The sequence below is a fragment of the Microdochium trichocladiopsis genome (genome assembly GCF_020744255.1).
Source record: "Microdochium trichocladiopsis strain MPI-CAGE-CH-0230 chromosome Unknown B0I36scaffold_10, whole genome shotgun sequence".
Lineage (NCBI taxonomy): Eukaryota > Fungi > Ascomycota > Sordariomycetes > Xylariales > Microdochiaceae > Microdochium > Microdochium trichocladiopsis.
The window spans coordinates 1,642,700-1,657,121 of record NW_025763553.1 but is presented as its reverse complement, the minus strand read 5'-3'; the positions used below and the strand labels follow the sequence as shown (position 1 = coordinate 1,657,121).

The window sequence follows — 14,422 nt, the reverse complement described above, 5'->3', positions numbered from 1 at the left end:
TCCACGAAGTTGAAATCTTTCTTACACAGATGTTGCTGTTAGAAAAGCCACACCAACAGCAGGCAATCACAGCCCACCCCTCGACTTGAACCACCTTGTTATACATGGAAGTGAATCAGGAAAACACAGGCTAGGGGGACGCGGGCTTTTCGTTTGAAAGGATGGACGGTGGATATCATTTATATTGCAAGCCTGTGCTGGAATTCTTTGAGAACGAACGCCATTCTACGGCTCCGTTACGTGGACGTCGACCAGAAGATGCCCGAAATGTCGGATAAGAATGGATGCAAACCTCTGGTGACTTTGATTGTGGCCCTGCTGAGGTGGCCGCTTGTTGGTCTTGTAGGGGACTTCATAATAGCATTATCATCACAGTGCCAGATTGCGTCGAAGGCGTGTGAGGCATATCACGAGACAGAGCCCTATTATCCCAAAATGAGCTCCGCTGCTATCAAAATCGAAAAGTGACCTCGAATAGCATCCACCAGCACTGATCATCTTTTGCCCGCATGCCACTCAACGTGCAAACTGGTACCAGAAATGAACGGAAGGCATTTCGCTCGTAGTCTGGAAGCACGCGGCTGAGTCTGATTTTATGGATCTGAATTAAGCGCACGTGATGCAATTATGAATACTTCTACTTCCAAGCGTGTTCCGATGCAGTCGGATCCAGCAAGCAACTCAATACACCGTGAGACCCGACAACAGTATTGATTATCGAGGCTGGTGAGGGCACGAAATGTGCCAAGACTCAAATGCTCACCATTCATTATGCCCTACCACAATGAACTCAGAAGAAATTGCCCTGCCTGGTAGCCACTCTCTGGTTTGGTGATTGAGTCCCCCAAGGAGGGGCGCCAGGTAGATCGAAGATGACCCCCCGACGACGACGCCTGCGAAGTGCGCAGATATTTCGGCGCACCTGAGCACATGGACTAATGTCACTCTCGCAGATCAAGTCCGTCGACTCGTCCTTGTCTGGTGACACGTCGAAGCGGCGAATCTTGATAGCTGATGCAGACTTCGACCATTGGAAGTCGAGCCCACCGTCGAATCCGAGCTGGGGTGTAAAGGGGCCACGGAAGGGCCTTTCAGATGTCGCACCAAACTGGCTACTCTGAGCTGCCTCCATCATGGACTCTGTAGCCTTGGTCTCTGCTGTCGGCATATGCCCAAGAGGCAGATATGGCGGCAGAGCATTACCCTTTTCCACCAGCATGTTCTTCCTTGCGAATATGCCATTTTGGTATTTGTTTGCGTCAGGCAAAGGCACCAAAATCACAGCAAGATCTACTCGAGATCGCCTGCGACTGAAAAGCTGGTCTGACTCGAAGCCCAGAGCCGAAGGGATCCAACTATGCCGTCTCTGGCTCGCCTGTGACACAATTGTGTTTTGGTCCGTCTTATTCAGCAGTTTGTACAATCGGGACGATCTAAATGTCGAACGTCTTCTGCTTGAGCGCGACTGGAGAGACGGCGCATCTATCGTTGTTGGCGACGGGAGGTCCGCGCAGCAGATCGATGGGGCAATGGTCACTTCTCTTTCCTGTACCAGACGGCCGCTCTGGCCAACCGTGGCCCACTGCATCTTGTGGAACTCTTTGGGGTCCGAACATAGCTCTACAGGTCGAGTGCCAAGCTGTCGAGAAGAGATGTAGAAAGTGTTGTCGATGAGCCAAGCTTTTTGTGACCGAATGCAGCTGGGTTCTGAGGATGGTCTGGCTGTGACTGGTGCCGAGTCGGACAGTACAAAGGGGTATCTCTCTGGGTGTGTGGCTCTCCATTTGGCGAGTCGTGGTGTAGGTACTATCGACGGTGTGATTGTTGTCATGTGCGGGACATGCGGAAGCTCGAAGTCAGACTGGGGAGCAACATGTGTTAAGCCTCATATTGAACAAGAAAGACCAGAAAAGGAAAGACCGCTTGTCAGCTTACATGTCGCCACATGTGGTCGTACCGCCATCGCTGGTATGCAGCACCAGCGTCGTCCGTGTGTTCGCAGTCGATCTCGATCAGCTCATAGAGCACGCCGCCCGCAAGATCCAGATTCTCATCTCCCAAATGCTCTCGCAGGACAAGGAATACCTGTTGGGTATCATCAGTACGTCGTGGAACCCACATCAAAATGTGACTTACTCACTCGCTGGATGCCATCTTTGTACTGGTAGTTTCGTGGGATATGAGCACAGTATCTGACAAGAACGTTGCGGCATTCTGGGAGATGAAACGTCAGCCACAATCTGCCCACTGTTGAGATGGAAGCAGTGAAATTACTGTTCTCGCTGTAGCCAGGACGACATATTGGTGGTACCGATGCCTCCGCGTCGGCTTCTTCTTCGACATCGCCGGGTGCTTGCTTCTGGACAGGGCTGGCCATAGGGTCACAAGGAGCAGGCTTGATCAAGTCGGCGTTGGACTTCTTGCGGCGGAAACCCTTCATGATGGCCGTTGTCTGGGTATTTCACTGGCGACTTGGCACTACTGCAGGGGCAAGAGACAGCTGTGCCATGGACAAGAAATGATGGGCAAGCTGTGGAAGCCTTGAATCACTGGACTTGAGAAGGGGAATGGCGAGTGAGGCTGCAGAGTTGGCATTGACACGCATGGCAGGCTCTGAAGGCCCGGTTGTGCGGTTGTGGCAGTCACAGCTGACAAAGGGCCCTGCAAGTCAAGTGTGTGTTGCAGCTGCCTGGTGCAGTTGCTACCCTTCATCCGGGACCGAAGTCCACCCCATTGTAGTGTAGCCGGTCCTTTGCATCAGCCATGCTTGCCGTTGACGTCAATTGATGCAATCTTGCCAAGTACAGCAACATGATGAGACTGCTGGTTCGGGACGAGGACCTCCTTAGTTGTGAAAACAGAGGTGTCTTCGATTTTGTCGAGGCCAAGGCCGGCTGCTGTGGCACAGAGCATCACAAAACACCGCTTACTGCTGATGGCGGGCAGGTCCTGGAGCCCGGCATCAGTCGGCCACAGGCAGCTCAGACACAGCAACGCTGCACGGCAGGCGATGGAACCTGCCTTTGAGCCGCAACCATGGAGCAGACGTTGCATGCATCGTGAGATGACATAATCAAGAGTCTTGGATGCAGCACTGGTACAGTATCTCCCCCACACTGGCGTCACCCCTGCCTGCCCGCCCCTCCCTCGGCCGCTAGGGGGGGGGGGGTGGGCGATGCAAGAAGCGCGATGGAATAGGCTGGCGTTGCAGGCCGGCGCTTGATGCGGAGACTCTTGATCTGGCGATGTTCTCCTCCCGCGCCCTCATTGGAGCAAGCTCCCGCCATCATCTTTCCCATGGTCCGCCCGCCTGCAGCTCACAACCGCCGCCATCGCCCGCCGCGAGCCGCCCCTCAACCCCTCCCCCGCCGCCGCCTCCTCCTCCTCCTGCTTGTCTCAGTCCTCGTTGGCCTGCTCGCCATCCTCGTCAACCTGGCGATCCCACGAGCTCTGAGCCGGTTCAGCTCCATCTTGAGCCACACCCACCTTCGCCCACTGTACCACTCAAAGCTGCCGTCTCCGTACAACCTCAGGCACGTCACTTCCTCCACCATGGCCCCGGACAAGTACAGGACCCCGCCCCAGGCGCCCCCGACCTTTGTCGGCACCAAGACTTCGATTGTCGACGATGCCAAGGCCCTGTGCGAGTCCACGCGCTCCCTCTTTGACAAGCTGGTCGCAGAGGTCCCTGCTGAGAAGTCGACATTCTCGTCGGTCCTCACCCCCATGATCGAGGATGAAGACCAGTCCCAGCTTTCTGGCCGTATACTTGGCTTCTACCAATACGTCTCCGCAGACGAGGACCTTCGCAATGCTTCCACCGAGGCCACCAAGCTCATGGACGATTTCGATATCGAGTGCAACATGCGGGAAGACGTGTTCCAGCTCGTTGACGCCGCGTATGCGGGCCAGAAGACTAACGAGCCTAGGCTTGAGCCAGAACGTGTCCGGCTCCTCGAAAAGCAGCGCAAGGGCTACATTCGTAACGGGCTTGGGCTGCCCAAGGGTCCGCAAAGGGACCGGTTCAAGGAGATCAAGAAGAGTCTGAGCCAGATCACGATCCAGTTTCAAAAGGCCCTCAACGAGGAGAATGGCGGCCTGTGGTTCACCAAGGAGGAGCTTGATGGCGTCCCCGCGGATGTGATCGATGGGCTTGAAAAGGGCGAGGGTGAGAATGCTGGCAAGGTCAAGCTGAGCTTCAAATACCCAGACCTCTTCCCGACACTCAAATTCGCCAAGAACCCGGACACTAGGAAGAAGGTCTTCATCGCCAACGAGAACAAGGTTTGTATCCCACTCGGGCACTCTCTCGGGGAGCATGGCTGACTCGGCCTATCTAGTGCAACCAAAACGTGCCGCTCTTCAAGGAGGCTATCCTGCTTCGCGACGAGGCTGCTCGCCTCCTCGGCTACCCGAATCACGCAGCATTTCGTATCGAGGACAAGATGGCCAAGACCACAGACACTGTCAACACATTCTTGTCGGATCTTCGAACCCGCTTGGGTCCTGGAGGTGTTAAGGAGAGAGAAATGCTCTATGCACTCAAGAAGAAGGACGAGGAGTCACGCGGACTGCAGCCCGATGGAAACTACTACCTTTGGGACCACCGCTTCTATGACCGCATGATTATCGAGCAGGAGTACAGCATCGACGAGAACCAAATTGCCGAGTACTTCCCCTTGCAAAACACAATCAAGGGCATGCTCAACATCTTTGAAGAGCTCTTTGGTCTCGTTTTCGTCGAGCTCGGGTCCGATGACCGGCAAAAATTGTCACCAACTGGCAAGGCTGAAGACATCGCGTGGCACGAGGACGTCATCATCTTCTCGGTGTGGGACGATGCATCAGAGGGCGACGGCTTCGTCGGGTACCTCTACCTTGACCTGCATCCTCGCCAGGGCAAGTATGGCCATGCGGCAAACTTTAGTCTGCAGCCGGGTTTCCTGAAGCCCGATGGAACACGACGATACCCAGCCACCGCTCTGGTCTGCAATTTCTCAAAGCCAACGGCGTCGAAGCCTTCTCTACTGAAACACGACGAAGTCGTCACCTTGTTCCACGAGCTAGGCCACGGCATTCACGATCTGGCTGGCCGTACAATCACTAGCCGCTTCCACGGCACATCTACTGTTCGTGATTTCGTGGAGGCGCCAAGCCAGATGCTGGAGAACTGGTGCTGGACCCCGAGCCAGCTCAAATCACTTTCCAGCCACTACCAGACGGGCAACAGCATTCCCGACGAGCTCATTGAGAAGCTCATCTCGACCAAGCACGTCAATGATGCCCTGTTCAACCTCCGCCAGCTGCACTTTGGCATCTTCGACATGACTGTGCATTCCCCCAAGAGCCACGCGGAGCTGGAGAGGCTGGACGTGAGCGGCCTTTACAACCAGCTGCGGTCTGAGATTGCCGGCCTGTCTGGACCCGAAGCGCTCGGCGAGCCCAGCACGTGGGGCAACGGACAAGCGACGTTTGGCCACCTCATCGGTGGCTATGACGCTGGATATTATGGCTACCTGTCATCGCAGGTGTACAGCACGGACATGTTCTACTCCGTGTTCAAAGGCAACCCGATGAACGGCAAGGAGGGCCGGCGGTACCGCCACACAGTCCTGGAGCGGGGAGGGAGCCAGGACGAGATGCTGACTTTGGAGCAGTTCCTTGGCCGCAAGCCGAGCAGTGATGCCTTTTACGCCGACATGGGCCTCACAGCTTCAGCCTGACTGCATGGTAGTGAGGGCAAGCATCGATTGTGAAGCCGTTGTTCATTTGGTGTGGCTGGTCTCAGCGAGCGAAGGTTAAACATAGCATATGCCCTAAGGAGAATAGAAGTCACTGCCATAGGGTTATCTGAATGTCATGCAACGCGAGAATTATGTGACGTGATCGCCAGATGGTGCTGCCGTGCCGTGCCGCAGGCTTTCGTCTTTGCAGACTCTTTCCCATAGATGGGTCCGTATTGATCTGTTACACGAGAAGCGGTCATACAGAGGGACATTTGTTGAACGGCGTTGAAATTGATAGCCTCGTATACAGAGAACTGATTCAGAGCCAGGCTCGACAGCCTGAACCAATGATGATCCGGAGATTGCCAAAGGATGAAGCCCGGACGCGGTGTTTCCAGCGGGCACGATTGCGGTTCCGGTGCTCAGGGTCGCACTCTCGCGTCTCGGCTCGGGTCGGCAGACGAGGCCAGAGGTTGGGGAAGTGGAGGAGAACCCTTGGACTGACTGATCTAGGCTTTGGGGAAGCTAGAGACGAGACGAGGGCGCTTACCTAAGTGGTGCGTCGCATGGCAATCTTGGAAGTCTTGAGATCCCCCACACGAGGCTGTGGGCCGGGCCCCACTTGCAAACTCCCGTCCCCAAATCCCGGAGTCGAGGGCGGGCGGGGCTGGCGAGCGGCGCGTCCATTCACAGCGCAGGCAAGAGCTCGCGGCAGAGGCCCCCAGGCCTGGGCGCGAGAGGCCGGGCCCTGCTTCCCGGCGTCGTTTGCCGTCACTCAAAAGTCGTGTGCCTTGCGGGTGCCGTGATCGATTGCCATGCCAGGCCGCACCCACAAATGCCCCCAGGGCCCCCATCGGGACTTTGGATCGGGACTGTGGCCTCACGTCACGGCCGGCGCTGTTAAATAGCATCAATGGCCCCCCATCCTCGACGAGCAGGTGCTGCGGTGGTTTTTGTTTCCCCTCCCAAACTCTGCTTTCTGACATCCTCGCCTCTCCACTAGCATCTGCATCTCGTCATTGCCGCCTCGACACTGCAACCACTGCACTTGCGCCGAAGCCGCCTGAGCCCGGTTCGCTCTCAACCGCAGTGCTGCCGCCAAGACCGTCATGATGGAGCAGCAACCATCAAAGAACTCGAACCACCCGTACTATGACATCGGTAAGCTCCTGCCACGGGCTTGCTCCGCTTCATGTAGTTGCCCCAGCTGACCCTCCGGTTCCACAGTCATTGTCGGCGCTGGTCCCGTAGGACTCATGCTCTCGACATGTCTTGCGCGCTGGGGTTACAAGATCAAGCACATTGATAACCGCTCTGAGCCCACGCCCACGGGTCGTGCGGATGGCATCCAGCCCAGGTCGCTCGACCTGCTGCGCAACATGGGCCTCAAGCCCGCCATCATGGCTCACAAGCCCGCTAAAGTGTACGAGGTTGCCTTCTGGGACCCCCCCAAGGACGGCTCCGGCATCACCAGGACTGGCACCTGGGCGTCTTGCCCCGACTTCATCGACGCCAGGTACCCCTTTACCACTCTTCTCCACCAGGGCTTGATTGAGCGTGTCTTCATTGATGACCTGGCCAAGCACGGAGTCGAGGTTCAGCGGCCGTGGACAATCACCTCGTTCACCTCCGACGAGCACGCCAACCCTGACTACCCTGTCGAGGTCCACCTCGAGCACACCGATGGTACCTTCCAGCAGGTTGTTCGCGCAAAGTACCTGTTCTCTGGCGAGGGTGCGCGCTCTATGGTGCGCAACCAGCTTGGCATCAACATCACGCACAAGGACCCCATCGCCCACGTCTGGGGTGTCATGGACGGCGTTGTTCAGACCGACTTCCCCGACATCAAGATGAAGTGCACAATTCACTCCCAGCACGGCTCCATCATGGTCATCCCCCGCGAGAACAACATGGTCCGCCTCTACATCCAGCTCGCCTCGTCCACTGACCCCGACTGGAACCCGCGCAAGACAGCCACGGTCGAGGAGGTCCAGGCCTCGGCCAAGAAGATCCTCCAGCCTTACAGCATCGAATGGGAGAGAGTCGAATGGTACTCGGCCTACCCTATTGGCCAGGGTATCGCTGACAAGTACACTCTCGACCACCGTGTCTTCCTCGGTGGTGATGCTTGCCACACCCACAGCGTAAGTGATCCAACCTTTCGTCCTTTTGTGTTAGAGGGATTCCCAGAGACTAACTCTAGCACAGCCCAAAGCCGGTCAGGGCATGAACACTGCTTTCCTCGACGCTCAGAACCTCGCCTGGAAGATCCACGCCGTCGAGAGCGGCTTCGCTGCCCGCGCGCTCCTAACGACATACGAGCCCGAACGCAAGGATGTTGCCGAGTCGCTCCTCGCCTTTGACAACAAGTACGCAAAGCTCTTCTCGGCTCGCCCACCAGCGGCCAACGAGGTCAAGGCCGCGTCGGACAACAGCAGCGACTCCTTCATGGAAGACAACGAGTTCGTCAAGACCTTCAAGGAGTCGTGCGCCTTCACAAGCGGCTACGGAGTGGCCTACAAGCCCAACGCGCTCAACTGGTCGCCCAGCCACCCGGCCCAGTCATCTCTGATACACCCCAAGGGTACCAAGCTCGAGACCGGCCGGCTCATGATCAATGCCAACGTCACACGCGTGGCCGACGCCAACGTCGTGCACCTGGAGCAGGAGATCCCTCTGAACGGCTCGTTCCGCATTTACGTCTTTGCTGGCCAACCCGGGGTCAGCGCGAAGGCCTTGAAGGACTTTGCCTTTTTCAGCGGCAAGAAGAAGTCGTACCTGACCTCGTTCCTGCGGTCCGACATCGACAAGGTCTCGCACCACGAGGCGTACAACCCGCACAGCATCTTCTTCACCTTTGCGACCATCTTCGCCGCGCCGCACAGCAAGATTGAGGTCTCGCGCGACGTGCCCGAGCTGCTGAGCAGGTACCGCGGGCTCGTTTATGCCGACGACAGGCTCGACCTGCGCGCGCCCAAGGGCGCCAGTGCGGCCGCCCATGCCAAGATGGGCATCGACCCGGAGAAGGGCGGCATCGTGGTTGTCCGGCCCGACGGGTACATTGCCATGGTCGTCAGCCTGGTCGAGGGCAGCGGGACGGTTGATGCGCTCAACGAGTACTTCAACACCTTCTGCACGCGCCGGCTGGGCGAGGTCATGTCGCAGCTGTGAGGGGGAAACGCGGAACAGAGATGACGGGCATTTGAATGTGGATTGAGTTGATTTCGGGTGCCTGGACAAGTTGGTTTTCGGCATTTCACACAAAAGGCCGTGGGGATCTGGATTCATCTAGCATAAGCATCATGGGCGTTTGATTTTGCAGCCTTGCCTCACTTTTCCAAGCAACAATACCAATCGTGTTCACAATGATCGTCATCTGCACTGTGTAAGTAGAAGCCAATGCACTTCATGACAAGATTGGGACAGTATGTGTCCGGATTCCGGCCATGTGGTTTGGATGATTAGTGTCCAGAATAGCCGGATGTGGGTCCCGACCGCTTGGTGCTTAGCGAAGTGGCAGGGGTATGTGGCAGGTCACGGGGAAAAGATCGAAGGCGGCCCCGAGAGTTGATGGGCTTGCACAAGCCTGTGCTTTGGAATCGTGACAAAAGAAGAACATCGAATAGTGCCTAACTGGGCTTGTTCCTCTTGTTATTTTGAGCTGAACGCAAGCTTCGCCGTGATGTGCAGGTGAAACCAAGGTGATGAGCAGGTGAAGAACGGGTGGAAGTACCAGCGACGACAAGGATGCTGGAGCTTAGGCGCCTGCAAGGAAGTAGACGCGACTTGGGCCGGTTCGTGTCAGGGGCTTGGCGCCAGGCGGGCCGGTTGGGGGTCCCCATGCTCTGGCGCGTGCCCGTCCAACGTCAGGTGCCGGGCTGGCTCACTAAACCTCCAAGCCCAAGCATCACCGCTCTCGTCGTCGCTTGGTGCTGCACTGCGCCTTCTGCCGGGTGCGCTCACTTGCAGAGCCTCTGCCTCCCCGCGCCGCACTACACAGGTAAGTCGCCTTCTGCTGTAGGCTGGTGGGCTTTTGGTGCTGTGCTCCTGTGTTTCTTTTGCGGCCCCTCCGCGCATTTGCTCCTCCGGGCGAAGCCATGGTGCTGGCTGGTTGGTTGCTAGGGCCACGGCCGCCGGCGCGTTGGCGCCAGCGTGCCCGGGTGCTCTGCTGGCTTCAGTGAGCAGGAGAAGGACCTGATTCCACTGAGTGATGCCACTGCCGCCGCTGTGCTCGTCTCAAAGCTGCCCCCCGCCGCCCAAGTGTGCCTGGCTCTGGCTGCTGCTTGACCTGCCTGGCTGCTGCCATACCATATGAACCTCTCTGTCCAAGCTGCGCGTGCACACAACAACATCGACCCCGCCTCTGTCTCTCCTCCCACTTCAGACTCGAGCCTTCCTGCAAAAGCACGCACGCAAGCCTCTTGACAACCACCATCCACTGCGCTCCTGCATTCTGCATACGCCTCAGGTTCCATCTCGAGTCTTCAGCTTCGGCACGCTCAACACACACATACTCCCACTTCCTCAATGCTCTTCTGGCAGATCCTCGTGACTGCCTTCATCTCTCTCATCCTCCACATCGACATCAGCCATCTCCCCTCCATTCCGTACCTTACCATATCTTCATCGCCTGCCACTACCATCAGCGTTCGCGCCTTCCCCGAGTCCAGTATCAGAAAGACTGACATCATGGGCACCTACGGCTTACCAGACGACGACGACAACAGCGACGACGAGCAACAGTTCCACGCCGGCAACTGCAACCACATCAGCCGGCTCCAGATAGCAAATTGCGATGACTGCGCGGAACTTCGCATCAAGCTCGGCCTACGGAAGCAGGAATCCTCTCATCTCCAGACGCTCAAGCTCAACGAGGATCTCGGCGGCAGTGTTACGGCTCACAGTACAGCTCACGTCCGCCTCCCCAAGCGACGCAGCGCACCAGCTTCGCAACTCAGCACAGCTGGTCCCAGTCGCACTCCAAAGCGCCGCGCCCGTATCCAGGAACCGTACATGAGAGACGAGGGCCGCTTCGTTTCCACCAAGCTCACCCCTTCTCCAGACCGTGAGCTGCGCGCCGCTCACAGCAACGGCGAGGCGTCTCCTTCCATCAACAGCAGCACTGGTCTCATCATTCCCGTCGACGAGCAATCCAGTCCTACTCATTCCAACTGCGAGAACGCTCTTGGCCTAGAGTCATCCATCTCGCACACCAACGAGTCTTCACCCCTCATCACTTCTCCAGAGCCTTGCTATAGCACCTGGTCAGGCAGCTTCTCAGCCGCCTCTGCCTACGACGGCTTCAGCGATACTGCCGATTCGGACTCGCAAAACGACGAGCCTTCACCTCGTCTCACTGCGGCCATCACCAACACGGCTCAGCTCGGCTTACCCGAGCCTGTCCACAGCACTGCGTCTGGCACCTTCTCAGCTGCCGCCGCTTACGACAACTCCAGTGATTCTGAAGTCACATCGCCAAAGCCCCACTCTTCTATCTCTCTTGGACAGACTAAGCGCCAGTTCAAGCGCCTTGCATCCTTTCCCGTGCCGAACAAAGTCATTCAATCCTCAGTGAATGGCAAACAAGTTCCACACGACAACTCCCGTGGCCCCAAGAAGCCTCCTCTTGGCCTCTCCCGACCCCTCTTGCCCCCTACTTCTCTGAAATTCCAGCCATCGAGGATCAAGGACCTCAGAGTCACAAAAGACAGACGTCCACTCTGGCCCGTTCGCGCTTCCTCTCTGGCCGTGAACACCAACAACCACAGGAACATCTCCGCTGAGCAGAACCTTGAGGACTAGGAGTCTCTCGGGCCTCACCAGTAAGCATTCTCATCCTCATCCCGCCACTTTCTTCACGACCATAATAACCACGTGCTGACTTCTGTTTGTAGGAGACTTGATTCGGCTGCCGACACCGTAGTCGATGCTACAGCCACTTTCTCGCCCGTCATCCCGGGAGCATTCCCACCATCACCAATCCGTGAGGTTGTTGATAAGAACACTTTCAACAGGCTCACACTTACTCAGCAATCCGACTGGGCTCATCGTGGGCGCATCACGGTCTTGCCAGGTGACAGCACTGGCGAGGAATTCCTCGAAAGCCAGCTGAGCGGCAAGAAGAAGCCATACAGTGGTAGTGGAATTGGCAACGCCATCACCATCAACAAGCGCCCTCCCCGCATATCATTGCGAGCGTCCATTCGCAGCCCGTCTTCCAAGACTTCTGGTGTCAAGAAGGCACCAACTCACAAAGATTACAATCGGGTTCGTCTGGCAAGGCGCGAGCGCACTGCCCCATCCATACCTTCAAAGGCAGCCTCTCCAATCCAGCTCGTTGAGGACATAGTCGACAGTGGCAACGAATGCACCAACATCATCAACATCATCAACAATAACAACAACTCGAGCACTGCAACACGCACCACTATTGCTGGTCCAGTCTCCTCAGCTGCTCGTTCCCCTGCCCCCAGTGTCGAGAGTTCTGTTGATTCTGACGAGTCAATCGTTATTACTGCCGAGTCTTCTGCAACACCATCGCCCAGCGACGCCGTTGGGGGGGACAAGCCCAAGACCGCCAGCGTAGCTGCATTCGAACTCAACACCTCGGCTCCAGCTGAGATTGATTCACAGCCCCACCAACCCGTTGACCCGGACCTTGCAAACGCAGGTTTCACACCAATTCTTACCAGTACACCTTCTCCTGCATCAGTGGGCGAGATTGGACGACGTTCCATCCGGCCCAAGTACCGGAAATACCTTCCGCAACAGCTCCCTGCGAACTGGAAAGAAGTGCGCGAGAGGAAAGCCAAAGCGTACGACGAGGAGAAGAAGAAGGATCCGCTCGCACACCTGCCCCGTTCCGAGCGCTACGTTCTTGAGGGAAAGCTGGAAGGCCAGCGACAAGAGGAGAGAATTGCGGCCGAAGCGGCTGAGAGCATTGCGCGCAGAGTGAGATTCAGGCGCTGGAGCAAGATGATGAGCCGCAAGCTCGACATGAAGAGAAGAGAGATCGAGGCATCACCGGGTTTCATCCCGTGGGCTCCGCCTCCTGGAGCATGGCCCATTCTGCCCTTGCCAGATGAGTCGCACGATCAAGAGCGACCAGAACAAGTACACGCCGAAATCGACACCATCATGCAGTCGTCTGTAGACGAATCTCACGATGAACAGCAACCAGAGCAGTTGCAAGCCGAAAGCGACGCCACCATGCAGTCGTCTGTCAACGAGCCTCACGAAGAGCGACCGGAACAGGTACAAGCCGAAAGCGACGCCCTCATGCAGCTTGACCCTCCAAGCCCCGCTGACAATGAGCCCTCGCCAACTAGAGTTCTCGAGACCATGCCCAGCGTGCCACACAGTATGGCACAAGCTCTGCCAACGACTTTCGTGGGCAGTCTTCGTAAACGTCTGGGCCAGGTCTTCCGTTCCATGGGCCTTGTTGACCGTGCTCCGCCCATGACTCAGGCCAACAATGATGCTGAACAATCCGACAGAGATGCCCCTTTGTCAGCACAGGCCCAACGCCGTGAGGACAGTGTTCAGCAGACCCCGCAAACCCATTTGCTAGCGACCGACGCCAGCACTAAGAGTGCTCAGCGTGTCGTGAAGCAGGCCAAACGCCACCATCCATACGCAGGTTCTCCGCGCAGTAATTCTGAGCGCGATGGGACCAACAGCACGACTACATCGTCGGTTTCCAACAGCACCACAGTCCAAAGAGATGAAGAAGGTGGAATGGGCTCGTCTCAGGAGACTTCAGAGCTACTGGCTGCTAGATTGACTCTCCTCAAGATGGGCCCCGTGAAGGAGGCTCCACCTGAATACAACAACATCAACGAATTCTTCGACTCAGACGATCAGAGAGGCATTCTGGATCCTGGCCAGTATACCCTCAAGGTCCCGGAATGGAAGCTCGCTGAGCTAGAAAGACAGAAACAAGAACGACTTGCCGAACAGGAGAGAAAGAGACGGGAGCAGCAAGCTCTCGAAGCAAAGGCTCGCCTCGAGGAGCGCCGCAGGCTTCGTAAGCCAAAAGGCGAACTTGTCCCCGAGCTCAGCCTCGAGTGGCTTGTGAGAGCGGAAGCATCGGTTAAGGTTCGATCGCTCTATGCAATCTCCTATCCCGGAGGCACAAACGTGACGGGGCATGACTTCGAAAAGCTCGTACCCCCGACCGTATGGCTCAACGACAATGTCATTCAAGCAGTCCTGGCAATGTTGGCACATGACATCAACACACGAGCTGGCGTCACCATCAAGAAGGACACACCAAAGTGCGTTGTGTCAACATCACTTTTCTACAAGACTTTTTATGCAGGACAGGTTCGCAATCCCGGGCGAGGCTTCAAGACCACCTGGGGTGTGACCCCTGAAAACTTCTTCGACGTGGACACATTCCTGCTGCCCGTCAACAGCGACTGGCACTGGACGATGCTCGTGATCCGGCCCTCTGCTCGTACAATTGCGTACGTCGACTCGTTCCACTCTCCAGGGCACGAACACTTGGAAGTGGGAAGGAAGCTCCTTAAAGGCATGCTTGGCGACCTGTACAAACCAGAGGAGTGGGAGACTGTCTCTTACACTGTCCCCCGCCAGCAAAATGGCTATGATTGCGGCATCTTCGCAGTCACGAACAGTATCTGCATCGCTCTGGGCATTGACCCGGACAGCTACAGCTCAAAGGACATGCCTTT

The 14,422-nt window shown here is 56.8% G+C and overlaps 4 protein-coding genes across 4 annotated transcripts; 3 read left to right on the top strand and 1 right to left on the bottom strand.

Moving 5' to 3' along the window:
- Positions 1-550: 550 nt before the first annotated feature.
- Positions 551-2,625, bottom strand: B0I36DRAFT_30234 (uncharacterized protein). The gene is made up of 4 exons (XM_046152038.1): positions 2,275-2,625; positions 2,141-2,214; positions 1,936-2,085; positions 551-1,861 (listed from the first exon to the last, which is right to left on the bottom strand). The coding sequence occupies exons 1-4, from the start codon at positions 2,438-2,440 to the stop codon at positions 791-793; spliced, it is 1,461 nt and encodes a 486-aa protein (XP_046007422.1). The 5' UTR covers positions 2,441-2,625; the 3' UTR covers positions 551-790.
- A 711-nt stretch (positions 2,626-3,336) lies between these two features.
- On the top strand, positions 3,337-5,871 carry B0I36DRAFT_275740 (peptidase family M3). The gene is made up of 2 exons (XM_046151377.1): positions 3,337-4,284; positions 4,341-5,871. Exons 1-2 carry the CDS (start codon positions 3,553-3,555, stop codon positions 5,721-5,723), a joined length of 2,115 nt encoding a protein of 704 aa, XP_046007421.1. The 5' UTR covers positions 3,337-3,552; the 3' UTR covers positions 5,724-5,871.
- A 573-nt stretch (positions 5,872-6,444) lies between these two features.
- B0I36DRAFT_296797 (FAD binding domain-containing protein) lies at positions 6,445-9,337 on the top strand. Its single transcript, XM_046151904.1, has 3 exons — positions 6,445-6,887; positions 6,954-7,870; positions 7,935-9,337. Exons 1-3 carry the CDS (start codon positions 6,836-6,838, stop codon positions 8,895-8,897), a joined length of 1,932 nt encoding a protein of 643 aa, XP_046007420.1. The 5' UTR covers positions 6,445-6,835; the 3' UTR covers positions 8,898-9,337.
- A 1,360-nt stretch (positions 9,338-10,697) lies between these two features.
- On the top strand, positions 10,698-11,792 carry B0I36DRAFT_30202 (uncharacterized protein). Its single transcript, XM_046152037.1, has 2 exons — positions 10,698-11,548; positions 11,621-11,792. Exon 1 carries the CDS (start codon positions 10,740-10,742, stop codon positions 11,526-11,528), a length of 789 nt encoding a protein of 262 aa, XP_046007419.1. The 5' UTR covers positions 10,698-10,739; the 3' UTR covers positions 11,529-11,548; positions 11,621-11,792.
- The last annotated feature ends 2,630 nt before the right edge of the window (positions 11,793-14,422 follow it).

Excerpts from the sequence above, each read along its gene's own strand:
- B0I36DRAFT_296797 (XM_046151904.1), top strand. The coding sequence starts at position 6,836 with ATGATGGAGCAGCAACCATCAAAGAACTCGAACCACCCGTACTATGAC. Across the intron at positions 6,888-6,953 it reads CCACCCGTACTATGACATCG|TCATTGTCGGCGCTGGTCCC; the intron begins GTAAGCTCCTGC and ends CCGGTTCCACAG. Across the intron at positions 7,871-7,934 it reads ATGCTTGCCACACCCACAGC|CCCAAAGCCGGTCAGGGCAT; the intron begins GTAAGTGATCCA and ends ACTCTAGCACAG.
- B0I36DRAFT_30234 (XM_046152038.1), bottom strand. The coding sequence starts at position 2,440 with ATGAAGGGTTTCCGCCGCAAGAAGTCCAACGCCGACTTGATCAAGCCT. Across the intron at positions 2,215-2,274 it reads TCCTGGCTACAGCGAGAACA|AATGCCGCAACGTTCTTGTC; the intron begins GTAATTTCACTG and ends TTCATCTCCCAG. Across the intron at positions 1,862-1,935 it reads ACGACCACATGTGGCGACAT|TCTGACTTCGAGCTTCCGCA; the intron begins GTAAGCTGACAA and ends GTTGCTCCCCAG.
- B0I36DRAFT_30202 (XM_046152037.1), top strand. The coding sequence starts at position 10,740 with ATGAGAGACGAGGGCCGCTTCGTTTCCACCAAGCTCACCCCTTCTCCA.
- B0I36DRAFT_275740 (XM_046151377.1), top strand. The coding sequence starts at position 3,553 with ATGGCCCCGGACAAGTACAGGACCCCGCCCCAGGCGCCCCCGACCTTT. Across the intron at positions 4,285-4,340 it reads TCATCGCCAACGAGAACAAG|TGCAACCAAAACGTGCCGCT; the intron begins GTTTGTATCCCA and ends CGGCCTATCTAG.